This window comes from Rutilus rutilus (assembly GCF_951802725.1).
Source record: "Rutilus rutilus genome assembly, chromosome: 15".
NCBI lineage: Eukaryota > Metazoa > Chordata > Actinopteri > Cypriniformes > Leuciscidae > Rutilus > Rutilus rutilus.
Window position 1 is genome coordinate 30,189,224 of NC_140220.1, and position 26,898 is coordinate 30,216,121.

At 37.7% G+C, this 26,898-nt stretch overlaps 1 protein-coding gene across 2 annotated transcripts in view; it reads right to left on the minus strand.

The window, feature by feature from the left end:
• The window catches only part of akap12b (A kinase (PRKA) anchor protein 12b), a 40,248-nt gene that overhangs the window by 8,785 nt on the left and 4,565 nt on the right, over positions 1 to 26,898 (minus strand). Inside the window, exon 2 of one of the 2 annotated variants that reach the window (XM_084432558.1) lies at positions 9,055 to 9,157. In XM_084432558.1, coding sequence (XP_084288684.1) covers positions 9,055 to 9,157 — 103 coding nt within the window. Of the gene's footprint in view, positions 1 to 2,835; positions 3,238 to 9,054; positions 9,158 to 26,898 lie in introns of those variants that run through there. The other variant, XM_084432559.1, reaches the window with a different exon arrangement.

Consider the following 26,898-nt stretch of genomic DNA (forward strand, 5'->3'; position numbering starts at 1 on the left):
CACATCTGGCTCTGCTTGCTCTTGCTCTGGGGTCTGAAACCCACCCAGTGACTTTAAAAACAAATTCCAAGCATTTTTAATGCATGGATATCACATTACTTGCCTTCCTACGCACTTATATGACACAGGCTGAGTTAAAGGGGCAGCAAACCCATTTATCTACCAAATCAACTTAAGCCAGAGGTCAAAATGATTTATACATTGTTTAGAACAATTTTATTTTTATGTGACTGGTAAAGTCTTGGATTGATTACCCTAACCTTGAAACTCATACAATGAAACAACTGGACTGACTTATATGCCTACCATCATTTTCAGATCAGCTGACGGTCATTAAAATAAAATACTGATGCTCTTTATCGTGTTGTGGTCACTCCGTGGAAAATCACTCTTAAATTCATCCATCAATTTTATGTAGGTTTAAAACAAAATGGAGCTCCACGTTTTCAATATATGATTTAAATTTAACGAAGCACCAACCTAATCCCACAATTCAATATGGTATAGGGATGCAAAGACAATACAGCAAACCCCCCACAGACCAAACCAAAATCTAAACTTCAGCTTAGGAGGACTGTATTGTGTTGTCCTCTTTGTCTCACAATAGGACTCTGTTTTTTCCTGCTTTGACTAAAAGGGGTGGGGGGCCCACACTATTGTCCATCCTGGAACTTAAACTACCATGATTAAATCCTTATTGTAAAATGGGAAACGGGCATTATGGGAAGCCATATAGAATGACAGACAGAAATTTCTCAGCCTTGGTGATATGGAAGACTGATTTATAACACAAGCAGTAAGGTTTATAATTGAAACATTTCTGGTTGTGCAGTGTTTGTAAAAGTGTTAAAGTTGGGTGGGATCTAAATGTCAGGGTAGTACCATAATTAGACAAACATTTGGAAAGAGAAAATATCATTAAACTAGAAACCCACCTTAAAGATGCACTCATGTTTTTTTTTTTTGTGTGTGTTTGTTTACATTATACAGGACTTGATAAATCTGCAACTACAGATTATATGTTTTTAATTCATCTTTACTACGTTATTTTAAAAACATCTCCTTCTGGGTGTATTCCCAGATGTTTCTTCTTACAATTTTAACTAAGAAGTTAAGTTTAAGAATATGAAGGACACACATTCTCATGCAAAAAGACACATTGTATATGTGCATGTATATTTTTACATGAGTACGTTAAAGACAAAATGGGTCAAAGACTTGGTGAAGCCACCAGTTGCCCTACATTTGCCTTTGTCTTAATGGTGGCTCATACTGGGGAAACTCGAGCCAAGGAATTCAAAAAAGCGTGTCTGTTGTGGCTGCTAAAGTGTGAAACTGTGGGTGAGCATTTTGGAATGGGTGGGGGAAGATGCCATCTGAAATCACAGTGGTGTGATAGGGCTTTCTAGAAATATGGGGGAGGGGTGGATGTTTGTTGAGATGGGCCTGAGGTAATGGTCAACAACCCACTACCCCTTGCTGTTACATGCAAATATAGGCTGTTCATTAGTGGAGTCTGTGTGTTTAGGGAGGTTGCAGCAGTAGACTGACTGTCGGACCCCCACCAGGCCAACTACCCCACCTCCTGCACTAAATAACTACACTTTAGTAACTCTGTGACTCCCTTTGACATATATGTGTTTAGAGCATATATGAAATTTAAAGGGATAGTTCACCCAAAAATAAAAAATTATGTCATCATTTACTCACCCTCATGTTGTTCCAAACCTGTGTAAGTTTCTTTCTTCTGTTGAACAGAAAATAATATATATCTAAAGAATGATGGTAACCAGACAGTTGATGGGGCCCACTGACTTCCATAACTTTTTTCCTGATTACCAACATTCTTTAAAATATATTATTTTGTGTTCAACAGAAGAAAGAAACTAATACAGGTTTGTAACAACTTGAGGGTTAGTATATGATGAATTTTTTTTTTTTTTTTTTTTTTTTTTTTTTTTGGGTGAACTATCCCTTTAAGCCAATTTAAGTCAAATTAAATTGTCAATTTAGGACAAAATAGATTAAACTGATATAAACAAAGATAAGAACATCCACAAAAAAGTCCTAATAAACATCCCCAGCTAATCAAAACACTCTCTGAAGTCATGTGCAGCAGGTAATCAATTCCATACACCCACAACAACTCTATAGAGAACCCTGACTAAGATCTAAGGGGCTTAAAAACTCATTAAAATTCCTTAAAAAGAAGGACATCTGAGACCACTATAGCCCATCAGCTCCAAGAATTCTATACATTACATGTATAAACCCACAGCTGTACTTTTTTCACATACTAAAAATGAATACGAAGTGGTTTGAAATGAAACATTATAAGGTTTAGGTTGGTCTCCCACACTTAATGGTTAATGCTTCACACTGTCAATATACAGAACAAATTTTAATTTAAAAACAAATCCCTGATATTCCATAAGTTCTAGATTCTATCAAAGAGCAAGAATCAATGAAATACAAAAATAATTAAACATACACACAAAAAAATCTTGAGATATGTCAGAGAAAGCAATAAATTACTTGAATGAAAAATTCGAGATTTTTTTGATGAATAACAAATATTCAAGTAGGCTATTTAATAACATTAGCCTCTACACAATAGGCTACAGATCATGTATTAGAATTTGCCCACCATTTTACCGAATTGACTGATTACTGAATAAATTCATAAGATGATCCATTAATAATAAAAATAAACCTGAAAATAAAATCTAGAAACTCCTACAGTGCCGATCTAATTTATTATCGCTCCCCTGTCCTAAAATATTAACCATAATACGCCCCAACTATAACAAGTCATAGATTTTAGATGCATCTTACCTGTTAGAGTTATTGTCCCAAGCATTTCAAAAACTTTTGCAATTACTTTTCAGGAAAAAAAAGAAAAAAAAATCAGTTTAACTCGATGACAGCGATGCGTTTCTGAACTCCCCTCTTGTAAATGTCCTGCTTCCTCTCAGACTATGATCAGCTGATTGGCTTTAAAGCTACACTCTTGTTTCCCTCTCTTTCTCTGTCCTGTGAGCTTTTGTTGAGGTCAGGCGTCTCCTCTTCTGAGTTTCTGGGTGAGAATGAGGAGAGCGGGAGGGTAAAACACATTTCAACAGACACTGACACATGTCCTATGTGGGACCACCCCACCCATGCCCCCCCACTCCCCCCTCCCAAACACCCCCCACTCCTCCTCCTCAACTTTTCAGCTGTTCTCAGCCCCTCTCTACTGAATGAGTTTCCCTCTTCCTTCCCCCTCCACTCCTCTTCACACACTCCCTCCACCCACTCACACAAACATTCCTTTTTCCAACTTTTTCTTTCCCTGTTCAAAACGACAGAAATTGTCAAACCGTAGTTAAAATGTGTGTATGTGTGTGTGTGAAGGAAGGGAGGATTACTCATGTTATCAAAGGCATTTCTGTACATGATGTTTTACAGAGCTCCATCTCCCCTTCCCGTCTCCTAAACAGCAGGCTCCATATAAAATGGACAAGGGTGAAACAAGGAACTCCACAATATCTTTTCCTATATCTTTATCTTTCTGCTTCTTCTCCTTTTCACTCAACCGGGCTCACATCTTTACATCTTCTCCACAACACTCAGTCCAAGGGCTCTGCTATAAGTATGCAACTTTTTGCCACATCTGCCAATTGTGAGTGAAAAAACTGTAAACAATTATTTTCACGATTATTGGGGGATGTTCCCTGAACATATTTTCAAATATGGTAACCTTTTCTGACAGATGTCAGTTGCTTTGAAATATTATTACTATTAACAATGTGAATTGTTTATAAGTGAAAGGTTAGCAGGTAAAGTGACTTTCAATTTAAATTTGCGTCCCAGACTAGGTAGTTTAGTGCTTATGTAATGAGGCTGCCACTTTACAGTGCAAATGGTCCATTCAAAGCGTAAACTGAGGCAGCTTATTTCATTCAACTTTGTTGAAGGAGGATGGCTGAAGAATGCCAGTGAGATTCTTCGGTATACAAGGGTCTAATCAGACATCTCACACCTTGCCATTGTTCCCATGGAATGTGCGAATTCCAGCTGAAATCTTCTTCTAAAGGGGTGATAACAACTCTAATCCAGTTTGGTCTGGAACCTAAAGACTATGCAGAAACTCATCTGGTCAAGATTGGTATTTTATCTCAGCCAAAAACCAAAAGCTTCTTCTGTATTATTCACTTGACCAAACACAAATTGTATTACAATGATTTGATTGAAATGTTATTGTGATGTTTAAGTTTCTAAACTGAACCGGACTATAGCACTAGAGTACACATAAGTGTTTGGGTGCAAAGCTAGAGGGGACAAGTAGGGCAAATTCTTCTTGAATAGCTGATGAATAGCCACCCTCAGACTTTATTGTGATCTATAGTAGCAGACAGAGACATGGGGCTCAGTTCAGAGGGATTTGACACATGGGAAAGACTTTTTGTCCCCAGTGACTCCATAGGAATGGAATTCAATAAGAACAGACTCTCACACACTAAAGACAGCGTGAGTCACTCCCATTTACTGTAATGGACATTCCTCGAAAGAGGAAGCTTGTCCTCTACATCTTCCTGTATGTATTACTCAAAAGCTGAGTCATATTTGAGGACTTGATGAAGACACAATTAATATGAATGACCTAATCTTGCCTGATGTAGTAAGATATGATAAAATACCAACAGCCAATCACCGTCATGGTCTGGCATGGTGGATCCAATACCCAGAATGACATCCATGTTATCTTTTCCACCTGGGAAATGCGATCGAACACAGAAACGTGAGCAGTCGGCAGTCTGTTTTGGCTGGGACCATTGGGAGGTGGGCATCCCACTGGCCTGGGGTCTTGCAGGGGATGCTACGACGTCATTGTAGACCCCAGCTCACACACGTACACACATACTTCCAGATACACACGCCCTCAAACTATGCACGAATTCCTCGAGCCAGGAAGATGATGCCGAAATAATGGGAGGAAAAGGAAATGAGAGCTGTGTGAAGATCTGGCCAGTATCAGAAGACTGTCTCTAAGTTTCCAGCATTCTCCTGCTTTATACTTTCAATTGATTTTGCTCAATACATTATCTTTAAAACACAATCTCTTCATTTCGTACCTTCCTCTCTATATCTCTATATCGAGCTTTCCCTGTTATTCTTGCCGTTTCCTTTGCTTTCTATGGATAGAGGAAGCTGAGGAATGCAGCACAGGAAGAACGCTCATTCTTTTGCGTCATTGCTTCCTCTTCCCTCACTAGTTTCCTTGACAATTAGGTCATTTTCTTTCCCTCAGCTAATTTTTCATTTTCAGAAAGGACATTTTGACAATGACTCTTACAGAGTACCTGACTACTCCAATGAGCTGTCACAGTGCAAGGTACAATTTGTAACAGTGACATCATAATTCATCCCACTGTTTGGTCCATTTGGTTTACTTATGCTCTATGTAGCTATGTCATTGATACTGCAATCCAAACATATATATTATACACTACCATTTGTGGTCAACATTTTTTTTTAATGTTTTTTGAAAGTTCACCAAGTGTCACCAACTCTTATGTTCACCAAGGCTGCATTTATTTAATAGAAAATACAGTACAAACAGTAATATTGTGAAATATGCCGGTGGCTGTTTTCTTTTTTAATATATTTTATATTATGTAATTTATCTAGTGATGGCAAAGCTGAATTTTCAGCATCATTAGTCCAGTCTTCAGTGTCACATGATCCTTCAGAAATCATTGTAATATGCTGATTTGGTGCTCAAGAAACATTTTTTATTATTATCAATGTTGAATACAGTTGTGCTGCTTAATATTTTTGTGGAAACAGTGATACCTTTCCTGATATATATATATCTTCAAGATTCTTTGATAAATATAAAGTTTGAAAGAACATCATTCATTTGAAAATGATTTTTTTGTGGAATATTATAAAATGTCTTTAGTGGCTTTTAATCCATTTTATGTGTCCTTGTTGAATAAAAGGTTTAATATCTTATATCTTAAAAAAAAGTATGGTTGGCAAACCATACAACTGACTTAGCTCAATGACCTAATATGAGACAATCAAATTTCTCATGAATGACCTAAAGGTAATAAGTTAGTGAGATTGTATGTCAACATGTAGTAATGTAAAATATCAAGCCAACATTTGATTGTTTGAACTGTGTATTCCCCCTTTATCCAGATCAAATCTCACTTTCAATATCCTTATGTCAATAGTCAGGACGAATGTTTAACAGCCAAACAAAAATGAAACTACACTCTCTTTCTGCTTTTACTTTTATTTCTTTTGATTAATGCCTTCTTTACATGTCTTATACAATTGTATTGGCGCAAATTAAATGAATTAAATTACACTTAATCAAATATATATTCACACTCTCCCTGTGGTTTTCTCTTTCTGCCAAGGCCTTCATCGCTCCACACTTCTCACATTCCATTCTCATGTCATCTCAACTTTCCTCATCTGTGTGTCTGAGTAGTATTACTGAAACATACTCAAAGTATCAAATGCTTACCCAGTCAAGAAAATCCATCAAGTTACTAATAGACCTCAACATAAGAAATCAGTGCAGTTTGTATGTAGTTTCAAAAGGCCCTGACCTGAATATTTTTTGTCATTTTGAACTAGAAAACAAGTAGTCAACCAAAATAAAAATATGTCCACAATTTTCCAAGAATCTGACCACAAATCATACTGCAGCTCTGGTAAAATGATTCTACGAAGTGATGCACACACACACACACACACTGTCAACATCAAATCACTCAGATTTGGATTCAGATTCCGAACACCAATAAAAAAGCTGAAGCAATTATCAACCATCTCAGAGGTGGAGCTCTCTGTGGACACAATTCCACAGAAATAGGTCAAACATTGAAAAACACACATACTAAACTGATAGCAAAAAGAAAATATACAATAAAGCGACACACTTATGCCAGCAGGAATTCCTGAGATAAACAGATAATCACATACAGCCTGTTAAAACATGTTTGATATGGAGCACAGACTCATATCCTATCAGAGTAAAAGCACACACACACACACACACACACACGGCTTGGTGGGGGAGGAGGACTGAGTATGAGATAATGGTTGAGCTCACTCTCTGGACTCACTCACGCCGCCGCCTCCTAAACGCCTGGCAGCCAGCTTGTGTGTCTGTGTGTGTCTGTGTGTGTGGGTGTGTGGGTGGGAGAACTTAATTCTTTTGCAAACTTTTGTATAAATGTATCTGATGCATGTCTGTTCATGCAGGTCATGCAAATATCTGTGTTTGTAATTTTATGCTGACGCAAGTGCATCAGTTCAATCAGGTGTGTGTGAGTGAGCGTGCATGTATGGCTGTGTGTCCGTGACCATTTGAAAAGCTAGGGGTATTCAAAATCGAAAAGATGCTGATTAAAGGAAATGGTAAAAATTTATGTTTTTTTAATACCGAGAGCACTACTTTCTTTGTTGATTTTGGCAGAGGAGACATTGCACAAGAAATTTCTGGCAGAGTGGACAGCAAAATAATCATACTTCTCTCTCTTTTGACTTGTTGTGACTCTGCGTACATGGTTTCTATTGTTAAGTTGCACTAAAAACTGACAGCATCATATTTTTGGGAGGTTTCTTAACAATGGAGAACGGACAGATATATCAACAGATTAATTTTACACACAGTACATTTCTATAACACGTTCCAGGGGTTTTTCTGGTACTCTGGGGATGTTGGAGAAAATGAATGGCTGCACTGAGCACGCAAGAACATTATGGCTAAATACTCTTGGCTGGCATTCATCATGCAGATTAAATAAAGCCAGTATTGAGATCAGAAATTTTGGGAGTGTTTCAATGGCTTGTCCTGGTATTGTCATGATTGAGACTTTTCTACATACCGGTAATGTCTTACTGCATCTACAGCCACAAAGACAAGGAACAGGTTTTTATTTGCATGTGAATGTGTCTCCACTGTCGGATGTGGCACAGAAGACAGTCTATTTGGTCTTCTTTGGTCTTGCTTCCTGTCATTTCCTTAAGTAAGATCTGTTTCCCAGTCAATTCTTGCTTTGATATACTTTTAAGACATGTTCAGACAACAAGAAATAACATTCATGAAAAAAATAACAATGTCCAATTTGTGATCAAATAATTATTTGATATTTGATATTCTCTGAATGATTCATTCACGAATTGGGCACTTTTCGGGGAAAAATTGTGATCCTTCCCATCCAAAGAAACTTATATTGCATTTAAGGTGTACAATTTATCAGTTCATGCATTTCCTGAGAATCAAACCCATGACCTTAGTGTTGTAATTGCCATGTTCTACTGTTTAAGCTACAGAAAAATGGTGGACTACTCATTTTATATTCACAATTCTTTGTTTATACACATCGAAATGCAAATTCCTATTCCTATCTGGGCAGCCTAAATTCTGTACAAATGCATGGTTTAATTACAAGTTTGTTATTCTACAATTCCTTTTTTCAGTTTGTTTGTGATGAAATTCCTCCATTTGATCACGAAAAAAGTGTGTTATTTGACCACAAAAATAAAAGACACCTAAAATTCCGACACATGCAATGAGGCTAGCTTATTAAAAACATGCACCGGTCTCTTTAAGGGGTCAGCTAGGTCATGGCTTACTAAATATTATTGGGGGGCAGCATCTCGGTGGTCTCTCTGAGTTGAAAAGCAAGAAAATAATGCAAAAAAGCAATATAAATAAACACGGTATGCATTATTGCTCTAGGGTTTTCTCACAGTCCATTGGTAGGTCTATGTTGGTGTCCACTCACTGTAGCCTCTATGTAGGTGTTCTCATCCCTATGATAGCTGGGGATTATGGGAAGGATCAGCTGGGGTACGAGGGCACACAGATAAAAAGATAAAGATCACATCTTAAGCCTCACACACACACACACACACAGACCCCTGATGCTGGGAGGCGGACTACTATTAGTGTCAGTCATTGTCATTCCACGCACACAGACACGGTAATAAAGATATAAGAGTGATATATACACACAGTGTACAAGCGCATATAGTAAGAGCATTTACCCTCAGCCGGTGGGTTCTCCTCCGTGTGACCATTATACTCTGTCTGATCATCTGTCTTCCCATTAAGACTGGAAATAGAGATCTGTCCATTCTTCTGAAGAGGCTAGAAAGAAAGAAACAGAGAGATGAAGGGTCATAATTGTGCTATGATCTTTTCAGCAGGGCACTGGCGATACAATTTAGTGTGTAGCTAGTCAAAACGGTGATATGTTGTAAAAACTTTACTCATTTGTAGTTTTAGCCTTTTGGTTTTGAATTGTCACCATATAGAAATAATCAAGTGTGTTTTTTTTTTTTTTTTTTTAAATATTCACATTATAGTATAAACTAAGGTTTAAAAGTTTGGGGTCGGAACAATTTTTTAAAATGTTTTTGAAAGAAGACTCCTATGCTTACCAAGGCATTATTTGATCAAAAATACAGTTAAAAACAGTAATTTTGTGAAATATTATTACAATAATAATAATAATAAAAAAATTATTTTGTTATTTTTTTTAAATGTAAGTTGGCAAATCTGAATTTTCAGCATCATTACTCTAGTCTTTAGTGTCACATGATTCTTCAGAAATCATTCCAATATGCTGATTTGCTGGTCAAGAAACATTTCTTATTATTATCAATGTTGAAAACAGTTTTTGTCAGGATTCTTTGATGAATAGAAGTTCAAAACAACAGCATTTATTTGAAATGGAAACCATTCCAAAAAGGAGCCACCACTTTTGGAGATCCAGTAAAAGAGCTGCGTACCATCCTAAAGGTTTGGCACTTCTCTTGTGTATAAAGTAAAGTGTTAAAACAGGTGCAAGAGAAGAACTCAGTTGAATACCAAGATTTGAGGGGATTTGACATTCATGGTTTTAATTTCAGCGCAAGCTTTCATGTTGACTACATTCCAATTCAAAATAGCAGTGATGTCCTAGAAAACACATTTAGAAACATTTAAACACAGACGATCTGACCGGCTCAGGAATTTAGACGGTGTATCCACATAACCAAGCATTCACAAATCCTACAGGTACAGTAAATATTTCAGCCAGGACAGAATGCTAAGGCCTGTCGATCACATTTAGGATTCTGTCAGCATTGCTGGACAGGACTGTAATCTAAATAGCACCTTTATACTCTAGAAAACTACCGATTTAAATAAGCTTCTGAGAGGTTAACTGAGGATTTTTAGTATATATGATAAAGATATAGCACCTTTCCCTTCCCTTTCTACTGTCTGCTTGGCTTTTAAAGTCCATTAAGGTTTGGAGAAAACAAGAATCACAGACATTAAGCAGCATCCTATCAAAAAGACATTTCACTCTGAGCAGCCCAATTTTATTGAGTTAAAGGCTTCAGGCTAGTTTAATAATAGAACAGTGATAGGAATCACAAAAGACTCGCTTGTGGGGCTGAGGGAAATATGTGAGCGATGCAATTATATTAAGAAAGTTAATTTCTGTTTAGAGGCAGAAATAAACATAAGTGAGAAGACTCAAGCCTCAACCAGCTTTGACAGTGGTCCAGCAGGTGTCCTTTAAACCCGTCCTGGCCTCTGACCCCCAGGCCTATCTCATGACAGTCATTCTCCACATTCCGAAGCCCCTTCACAGAATTCCAGCCTGATGGGGGCAACCCCACCCAAATTCCCCTATCAAAGCTACGTGTCTTCCCTTCCTTCATCTGCATCTGATCTGACATCACTTGCCATTAACAGATCCATAACTTTTAAGGTGTCAAAAATACACCATTGGTCAAACGTTTGGGGTCAGTACGATTTTTTTCAAAGAGAAATTAATACCTCTATTCAGCAAGGACATTTAAATGTATCAAACGTGACAGTAAAGACATTTATAATGTAACAAAATATTTCTATTTCAAATAAATGTAGTTCTTTTGAACTGGTTTGAACTGGAAAAAAGTGTATCATGGTTTGCACACACAAAAACAAACATATATATATAAAGCAGCACAACAGTTTCAACATTGATAATAATAAGAAATATTTCTTAATGATTTCTGAAGGATCATGTGGCACTGAAGACTGGAGTAATGATGCTGGAAACTCAGCTTTGCCATCACAGAAACAATTACATATTAAAACCAGTTATTTTAAATTGTTGTCAACAATAAATAAACTATGAAAATTCATTTTCCACAACAAATTTATTGAGGAATTGGACTGACTGAACATCATCACAAGATCAAATGTAATTTAATGAAAGACATCACATCACGTCTGCTATTGTTTGAGTTGTTTATTCCATTTTCAACGTGATTTTCTTGATCAGATCCATGCAAAAACTATTAGACAACTGTAGCCTGATACTTACTACACTTGCTGAAATCTTCAAGCGGAAAAAAAGTCAAGATCACCATACTGATCCATATAGGAAGGTTTTATGCCAATTATAACAGTGAACACAAGAGCAAAACTGACATGACATGGACTATGGATAAATTAAGCTAAATAAATCTTGCTGTTTTTAAAATGCATACAGTTCTGATTGGCCAGTTATGCAGTTTCTGCAAAAGGTGCAAAATCTGAGCCTGCTGCTAAGATCATAACTCACCCGGGGCATTTAACAACTGTTCAACCAACAAAAAACTGGTTGAGTCACTGTGCTTAAGTGTGACAGTTGTTTAACTGAAATAACTAAAGGTAAACACAATCTGTCTTTTACGGCACCACACAATTGTGGGTGGGAGGTTTGCACAGAGGTGTGACATCAGGTGTGAGTGTGTGTGTGTTGTCACAAATGTGATTTGTGACTGGGCTTGTGCTCTGCTATTTCAGCACATTTATGCTGTACATTAATACAACAAAAGCAATGTTTTCACTCCCAACTCATCACATATGGACGCTTGGTCAGGATCCCTCTGCATCACTTTTTAACACACATGGCTCCCCTTTAGCGTAATTTTTGCATTAGACACTAAAGCTCATTGCATTAGACACATTTGGCGTCAAAACACAATGAGTGTCAAAAACATGATGGGCATGGGAATTTTATCGTCATGATGAAATTATATATTAGGGGAATAATTTTGCCATTATGACATATCAGGCAGCATAATTTATACTATTTAGACATGTTTTAACATAACTAAACCTACCCATTTGTATATTATATAACATAAAACATTTTCCCGTGTTATTATCTCCATGAACGAAAATTAGAAATGTAGATCTCCTTTAAATAGAATTTTACTGCAGAAGTGTTAGAAACAAATAATAAAGTGTTTTAAATATTACATGTATAAAAATATTTGTATTGTCTGGGGTCGCATCTTTGTCACCTTTTCACCCCTGATGAGTTTGCATCTCTGTTCTTATGTCTTTCCTAAAACTTCATTATCTGGAAATCCCCCCATCTTTTTAATGCTTTCATCTGTTCTCCTGCCCTAGATTGCAGTCATCTGTCAGATTCCCTTTCTCTCCTCCTCCTCCTCCTCCCCTCTTCTGCAGTCTCTCTGTTCCATTCTGCAGATCAGAGGTTCAGGGACGGCTGTCCATCCCACAAATCACTCTGCAGAGAGGTTGCAAATCTCTTCACTGTTGGACAGAAACAGACAGCAAAATAGAGGAGAATTTATGCCCTTCTAAACATCTATCCAGTTGTCAAATACCACCATAGCATTCATCCGACAGATCTGTGACCTTCTGAAGGTTTTCAAGACTCTGTTGATCTCAATGACATTTTGGACTGTTAATAAATGTATACTTTAAATTAAAACTGACATACTTACAAAATTAAAATGACAACAAACAAGTGGAGCCCATATACGTGTATGGACTATACACTTATAGTATGATAAGTGGACTACAACAATAATGGACAAACCTTGACCTCTTGGTATGAACGGTTAGATAATTTATATATTTTGCAGAATACCTGAACACTTGAGACATCATTTTCCCAGCGTGGCCTCAGTCTCTTAAAGGGCAATTTAAACACCTCAAGATGAATTACAGTGAGAGAAACGGCCTTCAGCAGGGTGTAAACTACAGACGTCATCGTATATATCAAATTCTCATATAGCTATCATAAAACTGAAAGGCCAGGCTAGTATATCAGCAATTTTCAGATGTGACTACTACAGATAATAAATGGATGCATAGCACAATAACAAATTTGTCATATACATTGTGAGAGGTCCAGAGGGGACATTACATGACACGTAAGCAAAGCTACAAGTTCTTCCTATTTGTTTGACTTTACACAAACGAGTGCTGCTGTCATTACAGAAAATGTGGACATTTGAAAATTCATGTTAATTTTTCAATTCAACTTTTCACTCAAATTATGCTGCTGATAATATAATTTGATAAGATAAGAAGAAAAATCTAGCAAATTAGAAAAGTTCAAAATAGCAAAATGTTCACTAGTGGTCCCAGACTTGAACCCCCTTCTACGCATCCAAAATATTTGTCATCATTATAGAAGTGATAAGAGAAAACATGTGATGTACTAATCAAGCTGTAGACAGACAATATCAGAGGTCAGAGCACCGAACTCTGTAGGACTCTAGTGGTGTGTTTGCAGAGAAATGAAACATGATAGAATCTGTTGTCAAAGGAGTCTACAGGGAACTAAGACTTTAGATCTACAATCAGCAGCTGATGGTTGAACATGTTAAAGTCAGCAGACAGCTCCAGACAAATTTAAACTGAGGAACTAATCGCTCTTATTGCCTTAAAGGGATAATTCATCCAAAGTCATACCGGTTTGGAACAACATGAGAGTGAGTTACTAAAGAGAGAATTTATATTTTTGGGTGAACTATCCCTTTAAGCAATTTGATTACACAAGGAAAACTGAGGAAGTGACTATTACCCTCATTGCTTGCTTTTGCTATACTGTAATTTTCTTGCAGCGAAATTGCAATTAAGATCTCATGATTGATGCATTATTATTCACTGTTGACGCCCCAAAAGCAAACCTCCTAAAACACACTTCTCTGATACAACAAACTGTATAAAAGCCACCAAAACTATTAATATAACCCTATAACTATAAAACTATGATTCTCACATTCACCTATTGCTTATACTTAGTATTAAAAGTACAGTTCACCCCAAAAAAGTAAAATCCAGCAGCAACACAAAAGAAGATATTTTGAAGAATGCCCATGCAATAAAAGTCAATAGGGTCCAAAACACTATGCTTTCATTCACTATTGATAAGTACAAATTGGCTACATAATTTCCATACTCTATTAATCAATGATTGCTAGCAGCTTTCTGGAGATTTACTCAGTGAGACAGTTATTGGGACGACAAACTATTCAGCTGTTTTTTTGATATACACATATTACACACATTTATCTCATTTAACTTAATCTGCTCAAAATTCCAGTTGAATTTCAAAACAGTAAACTACTCATCCAGCACAAGAGAGAAAGACTTGCTTTGTGTAGGGGGTTAAGCACACAGATACACATCCAAATTTGGGTAACACACACTCAGTATTGGAGCCTCAGAGACCACAAACTGCATGCATCATCTCCTTCGACACAAACACAGATGTGAAACGATCAGTCTCTGGCAACACACAGCAAACCTCAGTCTATCTCAGTTAAGTAATTTACTTCACAAACAATCTACACCAGTGTAGTATTACTGTGGTAAACTGCCCCAGTGTTTGAACAGGCTAGCGATTACAACTTGATCCTGACAATAAGGCCACCAAAATATACTGCGCCCTTACATGCCTAATCATATCAAATGTACAGAGTCAATTTGAATCAGTAACACTGCTCAAGATCACAACAGTCTTTGAGGTCCACAAATCATCAGCCTTCTCAAAGTCTGAATCAGAACCAGAGCGTCACAGTCCAAACCGCCCGTTTTTCACTCACTGAAGGGGAAAATCTGTGGCTTCAAAGGCAGACAAACACATCATCTTGTTGCCTAAACTTATTAGACTTTGGCAAATTTATGGGATTTGAGCTCCACATTTACAAATAGCATAGTGACAGCTTTGCATTTCTTTGCCCTGACTTGATAAATCACATATCTGCAAGGCTGTGAAGAGATTAAGTGCTTGCTTTGCTAAAACGTCCTTCGTGTTGGCTTCAGATTTGTTTGTTTCATGGAAACATATGCAGTGAATTCTTTACTTCTTGTTTGACGAAAGAGGAATTTATTTTTTGGCACAGACTGGGAGCTATATACAAAAAAGGAGCGATTTTGTTATTCCAGGAACTTGTACATATAAATGTCCATGCGGAGAGCCTTCCAAGCTGCGAGCCACCCCACTGCGCATTTTCCTGATTTTCCTGACACACTGTTTGTCTCAAGCCGATACTGGGAGTCCTCTGTTCCTTCCACTCCCCTAACAGCTGTCACTAAGGCCACCCTTATGAGCAAACATCAATGTGATAGGACAGGACCTCCCTGTGTCTCTGGCAGATCGGCTGGACGTCCCAGATTCAGCCCCCCCTCCCCTCCCCGTCGGACTGAAACAATAAACCTCCTCCTCTCACTCTATCCCAAGGGTCCTCCTGTGATTCAGATCATAAGAAGAAAGGAAAAGTTCAGATGTGACTCTCCTGTTACTTTAAAGAAACAACAGTCAGAGTTTAACATGAGGATCTGGTGGGGATAGTGAAACTGGATCAGTTTAAGTTGACCTATTATAAAGAAAAATTCTGCACTAAATAGCCGTCACTGGGCCATATTTATAGGGTCTAACAAAACCTGCAATTAACTGTCAGCACGCATCCGGCCTAACCAATTGACCAACTACTTGTCAGTGATGCAGGGTCTTTAATACACTTTCGTGAACTGTGACTACTTACACTTTCAAATTACATTTCCTGTCTGTGTTGTTGAAGAGACAGAAAGTGCATTTACCATTTTACCTTAAAAGACCTTAGAAGATTAGATTCAACTCCAGGGAAATTAGTTCACCCACTGCCACCAACAGCCACATGATCTTGTAATCAAACCAAAGAAGATGCAGAATTGTTTCAGACAAAGGGGTTGAGCTCACAGTGATTCTCACATGCTGCCTGATTTTATTTTATGCCCTAACAATGTTACTGTGGTAGAAGCATGTGACCAGCTTTGGTGGAGACATGCACATTCACAAACACTTTCAAACAATCCTAAAGGGATGGTTCACCCAAAATGTCATCACTTTGACTTTCTTCTGTGGAATATACAAGATATTTTAAGAAACGTCTCAGTGTTTTGTTTGTCCATACAGTGAAAGTTAACCGTCACCAAAAAACGTTTTTCAAAATATCATATTTTTGTGTTGCACAGAAAGAAAGAATCTTTTTTCAAAACCTTTGTATATGAATCTTATTACATAGTATGTTCATATGTATATGAACCATTATTCAGTCCATCACAATCAGGAAGAGACAAACCAAATTTAACTGCAGACATCATCTCTATCATTCATCTCTAATAAAACCAGAAAATGCAATCAGTGTTTACGACAGGGCCTTCTAGGATTTTCTTTATACTGTAACTCTCGGTATAGATCTGAAGATAACATTTCCAAATGTCCTGGTGTACTGCCAGCCAGAGCGATATATGACCTTTCAATCAATACATGATTGTGCTGCGATTTTACAACTCTCCCTGGATGCTACAAATTTAATATGTGCTTTCTAACGTCCACCTCCCAATGCTCATATACAAAAACTTGAACCATTACCAGAAATAGGGAATACAGCAGTTTGTTAAGAGGCATGAGTCATGATTTGTCTTTCAAGGATGAAGAAGAGTTATTCTGTCCTCTGACAGAGAGAGAGAGAGAGAGAGAGAGAGAGAGAACAGCATCTAGTTATTTTTGGTACAGCACTGAGCGGATGAGACTCTGCACTGCAGTGAAGGGGAAACAGCGCATGCGCCTGATACAGGATGCCCTTAAAGGGTTAGTTCACCCAAAAATTAAAATTCTGTCAGTAATTACTCACCCTCATGTTGTTCCAACCGCGTAAGACCTTCGTTCATCTTCGGAACACAAATTAAGCTATTTTTGATGAAATCTGAGCCATGTCTCACTCCTCCATAGGCTTCTATGTGACCGAAACTTGCTGGCCCAGAAAACTTATTAAAGAGATCGTTAATATAGTCCAAGTGACTCCAGTGGCTCAATCTTAAGTATATCAAGCGACGAGAATACTTTTTGTGCGCAAAAACAAACAAAAATAACGACTTTATTCCACTATTCATTTCCTTCTCTCTGGACCTCTAGTTTTTGCGCAGCGCGTCTGTGTTACACGTCACCACGTAGGCTCACTATTGGCCGACGCTGGTCATGTGTGTGATGCGTGATGACGTGCAACACAGACGCGCAGCGCAAAAACACTACGAGGCCCAGAGAGAAGGAAATGAAAAGTGGAATAAAGTCGTTATTTTTGTTTGTTTTTGCGCACAAAAAGTATTCTCGTCGCTTGATATACTTAAGATTGAGCCACTGGAGTCACTTGGACTATATTACCGATCTCTTTAATAACTTTTCTGGGCCAGCAAGTTTCGGTCACATAGAAGCCTATGGGGGAGTGAGACATGGCTCAGATTTCATCAAAAATATCTTAATTTGTGTTCCGAAGATGAACGAAGGTCTTACGCGGTTGGAACAACATGAGGGTGAGTAATTACTGACAGAACTTTCATTTTTGGGTGAACTAACCCTTTAACTCCTCCCCTTGCTTCCTTCTTTGTTTAGTTGTCCTGCAAACCCAATGGGCCTCATTTACCAATTTAACATAGAAACGAGCACAGAAATCATCTTACGATGATTTATGAAACATTCGTATGCTGCCAATCCCATCGTACGAATGATCGTACATTGATAAATGTGGCAGCTCCAAACAATCGTCATTTGAATATTACGCCCCTAAAAATTCACGGTTTAGAAGCCTTTGCCCATAGATTTTAACGTAACCCGGTCAAGTAATGTCATGAAAGAGAAATTGATCTCACTCCAAAAAAAAAAACACATTAACCTCGTAATTGCAATTAAATGAATAAACAATTAAATTAATGTATATGAATATTAAATGCGGGTAAATAAAACGAAACATTTACAAACATTATAAACACTGTAGCCTAGGCTATTTTAGTTCCCCTGACTCCACAACAAATTCATTCAATTTAACGGTATAAACAGAACAAGAATGAAAATAGCAATAAAATCTCTCATTCGACACAAATCCAAATGTTTCCATATTCGCAATCTAACAGTTGGTTGCTAAATTATATTTATTATGTCAAAAAAGGCTTTGTACTTCATTCGTGTTCCAATATCCAAAATTGTGTTTGGTTGGGCGCTGGGCATGCTGATTTTACAGCGGACCATTTAAATTGAACATTGTAACTTTTATGTTTGGTTGACTGCATTTTAGTTTGATGATGAATGGCTGAAATATCAAGTTAGCAACGCTAGAACTGATATGAATGAATGAATGAGGCATTTATATAGCGCTTTTCATATGTACTACTGTACACCCAAAGCGCTTTACAATCATGTTGGGATCTCTCCTCAACCACCACCAGTGTACAGCATCCAACAGATTTCCTATGCTGCAAGTTTACGCTAACTCAAAAACTTCCGTTCACGAGCTGAGACCTGACATGAGATTTGATCGTAGCCACCCCTCACGTCCATATTGATAAATGGCAAGTTTTGTGTGGAAATGACCGTCCACCCAATTTTCTGTTGTACGTTCTTTTTGTAAATGAGGGCCAATGTTACAAACAACATGGGGACCATACTGGAGACATGCAAACGGTACAATACTTACAATACCATGTAAACGGTGCCATTCTTACAATACCATGTAATGTGATGTCTTGTGGGTGTCCCCCCAGGCTCGATTCTGAGGCCTTTTATTTTTTCACCTGTTTATATTCCCATTTGAAATAACATCTTATTTCATCAGTACAAGCCAGTCCCAGGTGAAGCGAATATCGTTAATCATCTCCTAACAAGACCACATATTAAGGTCTGGGTAGATTAGATGGTAAGCAAACAATCAGTTTTCATAATCAACATGTTGGATGCAGGGGAAATGGGCAGGAATAAAGATATGAGCAACTGACAAGGGCCAAATTGTTATGGCTAAGCGACTGGGTCAGAGTATCTCTGAAACGGCAAGGCTTGTGGGTTGCTTCCGGTCAGCAGTGGTCAGAATTTACCAGCATTGGTCAGAGGTGGGACAAACCACCAACCGGCGACAGGGTTTTGGGCCCCCAAGGCTCATCGATGTACAAGCCAATGAAGGCTATCCCGTCTGGTATTCAGACAGAGCATTCAAAGTCTACTGTGGCACAAGTCACACAACATTTTAATGATGGTTATGGGAGGAATGTGTCACAACACACAGTGCATCGCACTCAGCTGCATACGGGGCTGTGTAGACCAATCAGAGTGCCTATGATGACCCCTGTCCACCGTCGAAAGGGTGAGTGTTGGAACTGGACCTTGGAGCAGTGGAAGAAGGTCACCTGGTCTGATGAGTCCCATTTTCTTTTACATCACGTGGATGGCCGTGTATGTGTGCACCATTTATCTGGAGAAGTGATGGCAGCAGGATGTACTGTGGGACGACGACAAGCTGGTATTTATGTGAACGTTTACTTATGCGTCTTCTGCAAGGCACTTTGTAAACACTGTTTTAAATAATTCTATGTAAATAAAGTTTTACATACCAATATAAATAAATAATTACTCACATCTAAAGCTACACAAAAAGTATCCTTTCTCATAAAGAAATAGTATTCTGTCTAAACAAACATGGTGGTCTGAGCCATTTACACGCAAACACTGAGTCATAATTATTATCCATTAGTGATGCTTTGCCATGTCTTAAATGAATGCTATAGGGCCTGTTTTCAATATTGATTTTACTCCATCACAGCCAGCACAATCTGCTATCAGGCTTCCTGTATTATCCACATCCTTTCATCAATGATTAGAAATCAGTTGTTAAGGGATCTTGATGAAAACTCCACAAACAGCTGGGTACAAATATCATCATTCACTCTTAACTCAGAAGAGCTGTTAGGAGAGTAGAAAGATGAATCTGTCAAAGCCTTACGACTCTATGTTAAATGGAATCCACACTTTAATTACATCTCATTGATCTCATTGAACTACATCTCCCGAAGGGGCACAGCTAAAGGTCACCCACACCGTTAAAATGCAATGCATTCATAAACAAGGAAAATCCTATGTTAAAGGGATAGTTCAACCAAAAATGAAAATTCTGTCATTAATTACTTACCCTCATGTCGTTCCAAACCAATAAGAATTTCGTTCATCTTCCGAACACAAATTAAGATATTTCAAATTAAGCTTTCTGTCCCTCCATAGACTGCAATGTAATCAGCACTTTCAAGGCCCAGAAAGGTAGTAAAGACTAGGGGTGCACCGATCCGATATTAGGATCGGATATCGGCCGCGATACTGACAAAATAGCTGGATCGGGGATCGGAAAAAATAACAGGTTTTTTTTTTTTTGTCATCGCAGCAAAACCTACGTCATTTGTCAGCTTTACATGTGTCGCATGCTAGAAGTAACATGGAGCTTGCCAGAGGCCGTTTCTCAATACGCAAACTTCGGACTTGCGTCCTTGGTAGTTCGGACTTGCCAAGTTCGACTCAGGCGAACGAACTCTCGAGGACGAGAGTCCGGTTATTCTCCCTTCTTATACTGTCTATGGTTATTCTGCAAATGGAACAGCAGCGTTCTTAATCGCGTCACTCAGCTCGCTCTGGCTACTCCGGTCATCTCTTTATGTATATTTTAGCCAACAATAAAACGAAATATGTTATAAAACACCACTCTGCCTCTTTTCATTTAAAAAAAATCTTAAACATATTAATGGCCACATAAATGTGGTTCAGGCAAACGCGTACATTGATTATCTTTACTGCATTTATAACAACACGAAATATAAAACACAACCCTGCTTCTTTTTGTTTTCATTTTTTAAAAATATGAAACATAATGATCATTAAAACTGACATTTAAATTTGCTATTGATGATAAGGTGAGCATTCACAGGTCATAAACATGATGGTGGTGTGACAGATGTGTCAGATTACTATTGTATGTTTGACCAATACACTGTTTTTTGTTTCCACTGCTACATTTTATTTTTTTTACATTTATTTAAAGTAGTTTGATTATATTCTATTTTCAATCTGAATGCACAATTGTTTTTTTAAATAAATAAGAATTCAATACATTACATACATCTATTATTTTGTCTTAGTTATGTTTAGTTAGTAAAGTCTGGTGCCTTTAGTCTCTTCAAGGAAGGTATAAGGTGGAAGGTATACAGTTTATTATTAATTCAACTATAGTATCGGATCGGTATCGGGTATCGACAGATACACAAAGCCCAGGCATCGGTATCGGTATCGGGACTGAAAAAGTCGGATCGGTGCACCCCTAGTAAAGACATTGTTAAAATAGTCCATGTGATACAGTGGTTCAACCTTAATTTTAAGGTGTGTGATGCTGATGCAGGATCCGGCCAATACTGAGTCGGCTTAGAACCCGGAAGTGCTGTACTGTGTTTACAACGTGAACAGCATCAGAGACTGACATGGAAGAGAATAAATTGTTGAATAAAGTCATTATTGATTTATTTTTGCGCACAAAAAGTTTAAATTTGGACTTTTTTAACGATGTCTTTACTACCTTTCTGAGCCTTGAAATTTCCAATTACGTTGCAGTCTAAGGGTTGGGGGGGGGGGGTTCAGAAAGCTCTCGGATTTCATCAAAAATATCTTAATTTGTGTTCCGAAGATGAACGAAGGTCTTACGGGTTTGGAACTAACCCTTTAAGGGGGATTCACAAAGACTGAAATGTGCACTCATATAGCATTGTTTATTTGCATATGCTGTCTGCATTTTTGCTCCAGATTCACTAAACTTATTATGCAAATACGGTATAAGCACAAAAACTCCCAAATAACCTGTGCTGAACACAATTTGCACTCGGCTACATGGATGCGCCTATATACAGTATAGCCTAATGCTCTTCTCCCTGATTTGATGCATTACTGCCGTCATCATCGCTAGGAAATGCTTTCCACAAGAGGTAAAAGCAATGCTAATCATGCCAGGCAAATGTGGTTAGTGGAGAAGATGCAGGGGTTTGCACTGAAATACAGCATACTAAATGGTTTAGTGAATTTGCCCTTTAGTGTCTATGCAAGAGCGGTTCCATTTTGATGGGTAAGATTGTTTTGCAGCTTCAGACAAACTGTTATACGAAGAATTGCTAAAGAATCATGATCAATTAAATATTTGATTCCTTTCAGAAATAAAAGAGCAGTGAAATAATTATTGCAAAAATCTCAGCTAAAACTCAGCAGCCATCTCTCTTTTTTTTTTTTTTTCAAGAACAAATACATATCAGATCATCTGTTTTGAGGTTCATTTGAATGGGAGTGGTTCCTGTCTGTGATGACATTACATCCAGTGCCATCCACTGATTGTGGCTTCTGCCTAATTTTGTTGACATCATCATTGTCACTCTGTGTGGGAGTGTTTATATTAGCATAATCTCTTTGATTTTAAGGCTGATTGCCACAAGCATCACACAAAACACTGCATGCAGGATAGTGGATCTATGACTTAAGCACAGTTCGTCCTGCATCTGCACATTTACAGAGAAACAACAGTTATGGCATCAGCTAAAACCAATCAGCATTACTAAGCAATAAAACTAGCATGCAAACAATCTGGGACCAGCTGGACAGCACAATCTGCCAGACCAATAAAATTTAACAGAGAAAAGAACATCATTACACTGCAGTTTTTATTGCTAGTAACACCCTCAGCATCTTCCTTTGTTCATAAATGTAACTTAACTGGAAACAAAATGCACGAGGATACCAATAATATAACCCATGATTGTTAGTCATTTAAAGCAGCCAAAGTATATTCAAAAGCATTCTGTCACCTGTGCTTGAGGATTCACATTCAAATCCAAAAGACTTCCAGAATCCATCCTAGTGAAGCTTCCCGATGATGCTTATCTTCAAACGTCGATAGTCTCCACTACATTTGTATTAAGCTGTGAAGCAAACACATCTAGGAGCCTTTAGTTGTTGTTCAGCAGTACAATAGATTTCTTGAGCTGTGAAGTGCAGACAAAAGTAAGCGGTTGACTGGGATTGTCTTTTTCTGGCAGGGCAGTAATGAAACGTTATTGATGCTGACTCCTGATGAAAGCACTTCTCCAAAAGGAGAGTGCTTTACTTTTATCAGCAAAAGCACATCTACAGTGAAGATAGGGAAATACGATGGAATTGCTTGTTTACTTGAGAAAACAAGTGAAACTAAGGGGGGAAAAAAAGATCAAGAAGTATTTCTTTGCTCCACATTGTTAATTAAAGAGGGTACGTCTTGTGTATTACAAACTGTCTCTTCGTTCTACCTTTGCCCTCAATGGCCTCTGTTTTTTTCTATTCTGGAAGACTGTTTTTATGTAACTCTGGCACTTATTAACATTTTATGAGGCCAACTTTACTTCTAAAGAGGGAGAGAGGAGAGGAGGGGAGTGGAAAACAAAAAAGAGAGTGAATGTGATGGAGGAGGACAATGAGAGTTGGCTGGTGAAAATAGAACCCTTCTATTTTTGACCCACGTAAACAGGTCCTTACTCATTAGAGAGAGCCAAAGAGAGTGATATGGCACTGGCAGGGTCAGAATCAGTGAGAAGACTGCCTGTATTTAAACACAAATGCGGATTAAAGCTCCACAGATAACTTTTCTGTACACAACAAATAAAAAGAATACATTAGTAAACAAATCAATGCATATACAAGGGTGGGCCATTTATATGGATACACCGTAATAACATGGGAATGGTTGATGATATTAAAGTCCTGTTTGTGGCACATTAGTATATGTGAGGGGGCAAACTCCTCAAGATGGGTGGTGACCATGGTGGCCATTTAGAAGTCGGCCATCTTGGATACAACTTTTGTTTTTTCAATAGGAAGAGGGCCATGTGACACATCAAACTTATTGGTAATGTCACAAGAAAAACAATGGTGTGCTTGGTTTCAACGTAACTTTATTCGTTCATGAGTTATTTACAAGTTTCTGACCACTTATAAAATGTGTTCAATGTGCTGCCCATTGTGTTGGATTGTCAATGCAACCCTGTTCTCCCACTCTTCACACACTGATAGCAACACCGCAGGAGAAATGCCAGCACATGGCATCCAGTATCCGTAGTTTCAGGTGCTGCACATCTCGTATCTTCACACCATAGACAATTGCCTTCAGATGACCCCAAAGATAAAAGTCTAAGGGGGTCAGATCGGGAGACCTTTTTGCCCCCTCACATATACTAATGTGCCACAAACAGGACTTTAATATCACCAACCATTCCCATGTTATTACGGTGTATCCATATAAATGGCCCACCCTGTACAATACAGTTGAAAAAGTTTGTGGTAAGTAAGAGTATAATGGTTTAGAAAGAAGTGTCTTTTAGTGAGATAAAAATTTTTTGTTTGATTAAAAATACAATGTAAACAGCAATTTTGTGAAATATGATTACAATTTAAAAGAAAGGTTTTCTATTTTACTATATTTTAAAATTACATTTATTCCTGTGATGGCATCATTACTCCAGTCTTCAGCGATCCTTCAGAAATCATGCTAATATGCATAACAGTTGTGCTGTTTAATATTAAACATATTTTAACAATTACACATTTGTCAGGATTCTCTCAGGATTAAAAACAGTATTTATTTGACAAATAAATCTTCTGTAACATTATAAATGTCATTATTGTTATTCAATTTAATGCATCCTTTCTGAATAAAAGTATTAATTCTTGGGGGTGGAATCTTACTGGACCCAAAATGATGTATGGTACTAGTGTGGGGAGCTGACATTAAATATAAAGCTGGCATGTCTTTCAGTGTGACATGCTATCCATCTAAAACAACTTTTAGCGGAATTTGTTTTATTCTTTATATAAGAATTTGCTTTTGCACTTGCTTTCTTTGTACTTGCATCAATTGAAAGACTACATGGAATATGTGTACTAATATATATATATATATATATATATATATATATAAGAATGGACATGTCCCTCTGTCAAGACATAGACAAGCTCCATGTGACTTTATAAATTAAGACTATTAAAAATAGCTTAAATATCTGCTCCAAACAAGTTCAACACATAATCAGGAGAATAACTGGATCTTTAAACAGGAAGTTACTTCATTAGCATCATGCCTCTTCTAATTTCCTTTTCTGGACAGGAAGTCCTGCTCTGAAACAGGGTGGTCCCTTTAATGACTAATGTAATTACCCAACAAAAACGTAATAAACACTCACTAAACACCTCATAGACAGATTATCACTACTAAAGGGACAAAATATATCTTCCTCATTCCACCTTTCACTCATCTGTTTTTTTATCTTCTTTTCTACCTTCCCTCTCTCTGCCTGATGACAGCTCACTCTCCATCTGCATCCTTCATCTGAGTGAATTAGCCTACTTTAAGTGCCTCCCTCTCTCCTTTAATAAAAGACTAATGGTCTTTTCATACAGCCTACTTCTTCCTTACTGCAATTCAAAACTGTGATATGACAATGCATTGAAGAAATGAATACATCAATATGATCAGCAGGTTCTAAGCCTATACTTATTTAGACTCCTATATTATATTATATTATATTATATTTTATTTTATTATATTACAGCTAAACAGACAACTTTTTCAACTGGTTGAGACATTTAGGCTAACAAATTAGTCAAACCTCAGGAAGTCCCCACTCCCACTCTGGTGCATTAGTGTGAATGGGACGAGGAGCAAACAGCCTGGCAGGCCGCCGATGCCAAACCCTCATTAAACCACTGATCCCCTGATGTCTGTGTGCACTTCCATCACATCCTATATTACATAATCTTACTCCAGCTCCTATTTGCACTCATCTGCTGATCCTGGATCAGATCCTCTGACCATAGGACTCACTGTTCCACTATGAACAATCACTGATCTCAAGTCAGGGTCCTCAGTTACACAGAAGGAGATTGATTTTAATCAATGTGAACGGAGATTCAAAAACTGCTGAAGTGCAGACTTCATGGATTTTAATCAAATATTATTTGGTAAAACTTCACAATAAGGTTCAATCTGTTAACATGAGTTAATGAATTAGGTATCATGAACTACATTGAAAAAACATTTTTTACAGCATTTTTTTTATCTTGGTTAATGGTATTTTATACATATTGTTCATTGTTAATTCATGTTTATTCATAATACATTGGGGCCTGGTTTCACAGACAGCGCTTAGATTAAGCCAGGATTAGGCCTTAGTTAAACTAGGGCATTTAAAGGAGAACTCCGGTCAATTTTAAATACATTTGGAGTGTATTTTATATTTTATATATTTGGAGTGCTGTCAGTACAGAGAACAACGACAAAAATCGGTGTTGCCTACACCGTGTTATCCTCGTTTTAAAATTTGCACCCTGTTGACTTCAATGGGGCAAGTTTTAAACCTGCTTTTAGGCTCTTAACATCCTTGATGTGTCATTACAAGTGCACAGGTCATGTGAGTGATTCCTTCAGAGTGATCGCGGGTGAATCTGACTGCAGTAGATGTGAAAAAAATATATAAAAAATGATGTTTATTCAGCCAGCGCACATACCTGTATTTACATCCTGTTTTCGGTCGAAGTCCACAGTAATCGATTGTCGAGTTCACGCGCATAGGTTTAGTACCTATGATCACGCGCGTGAACTCGACAATCGACTACTGTGGACTTCGACCGAAAACAGGATGTAAATACAGGTATGTGCGCTGGCTGAATAAACATCATTTTTAAGATGTTAAGA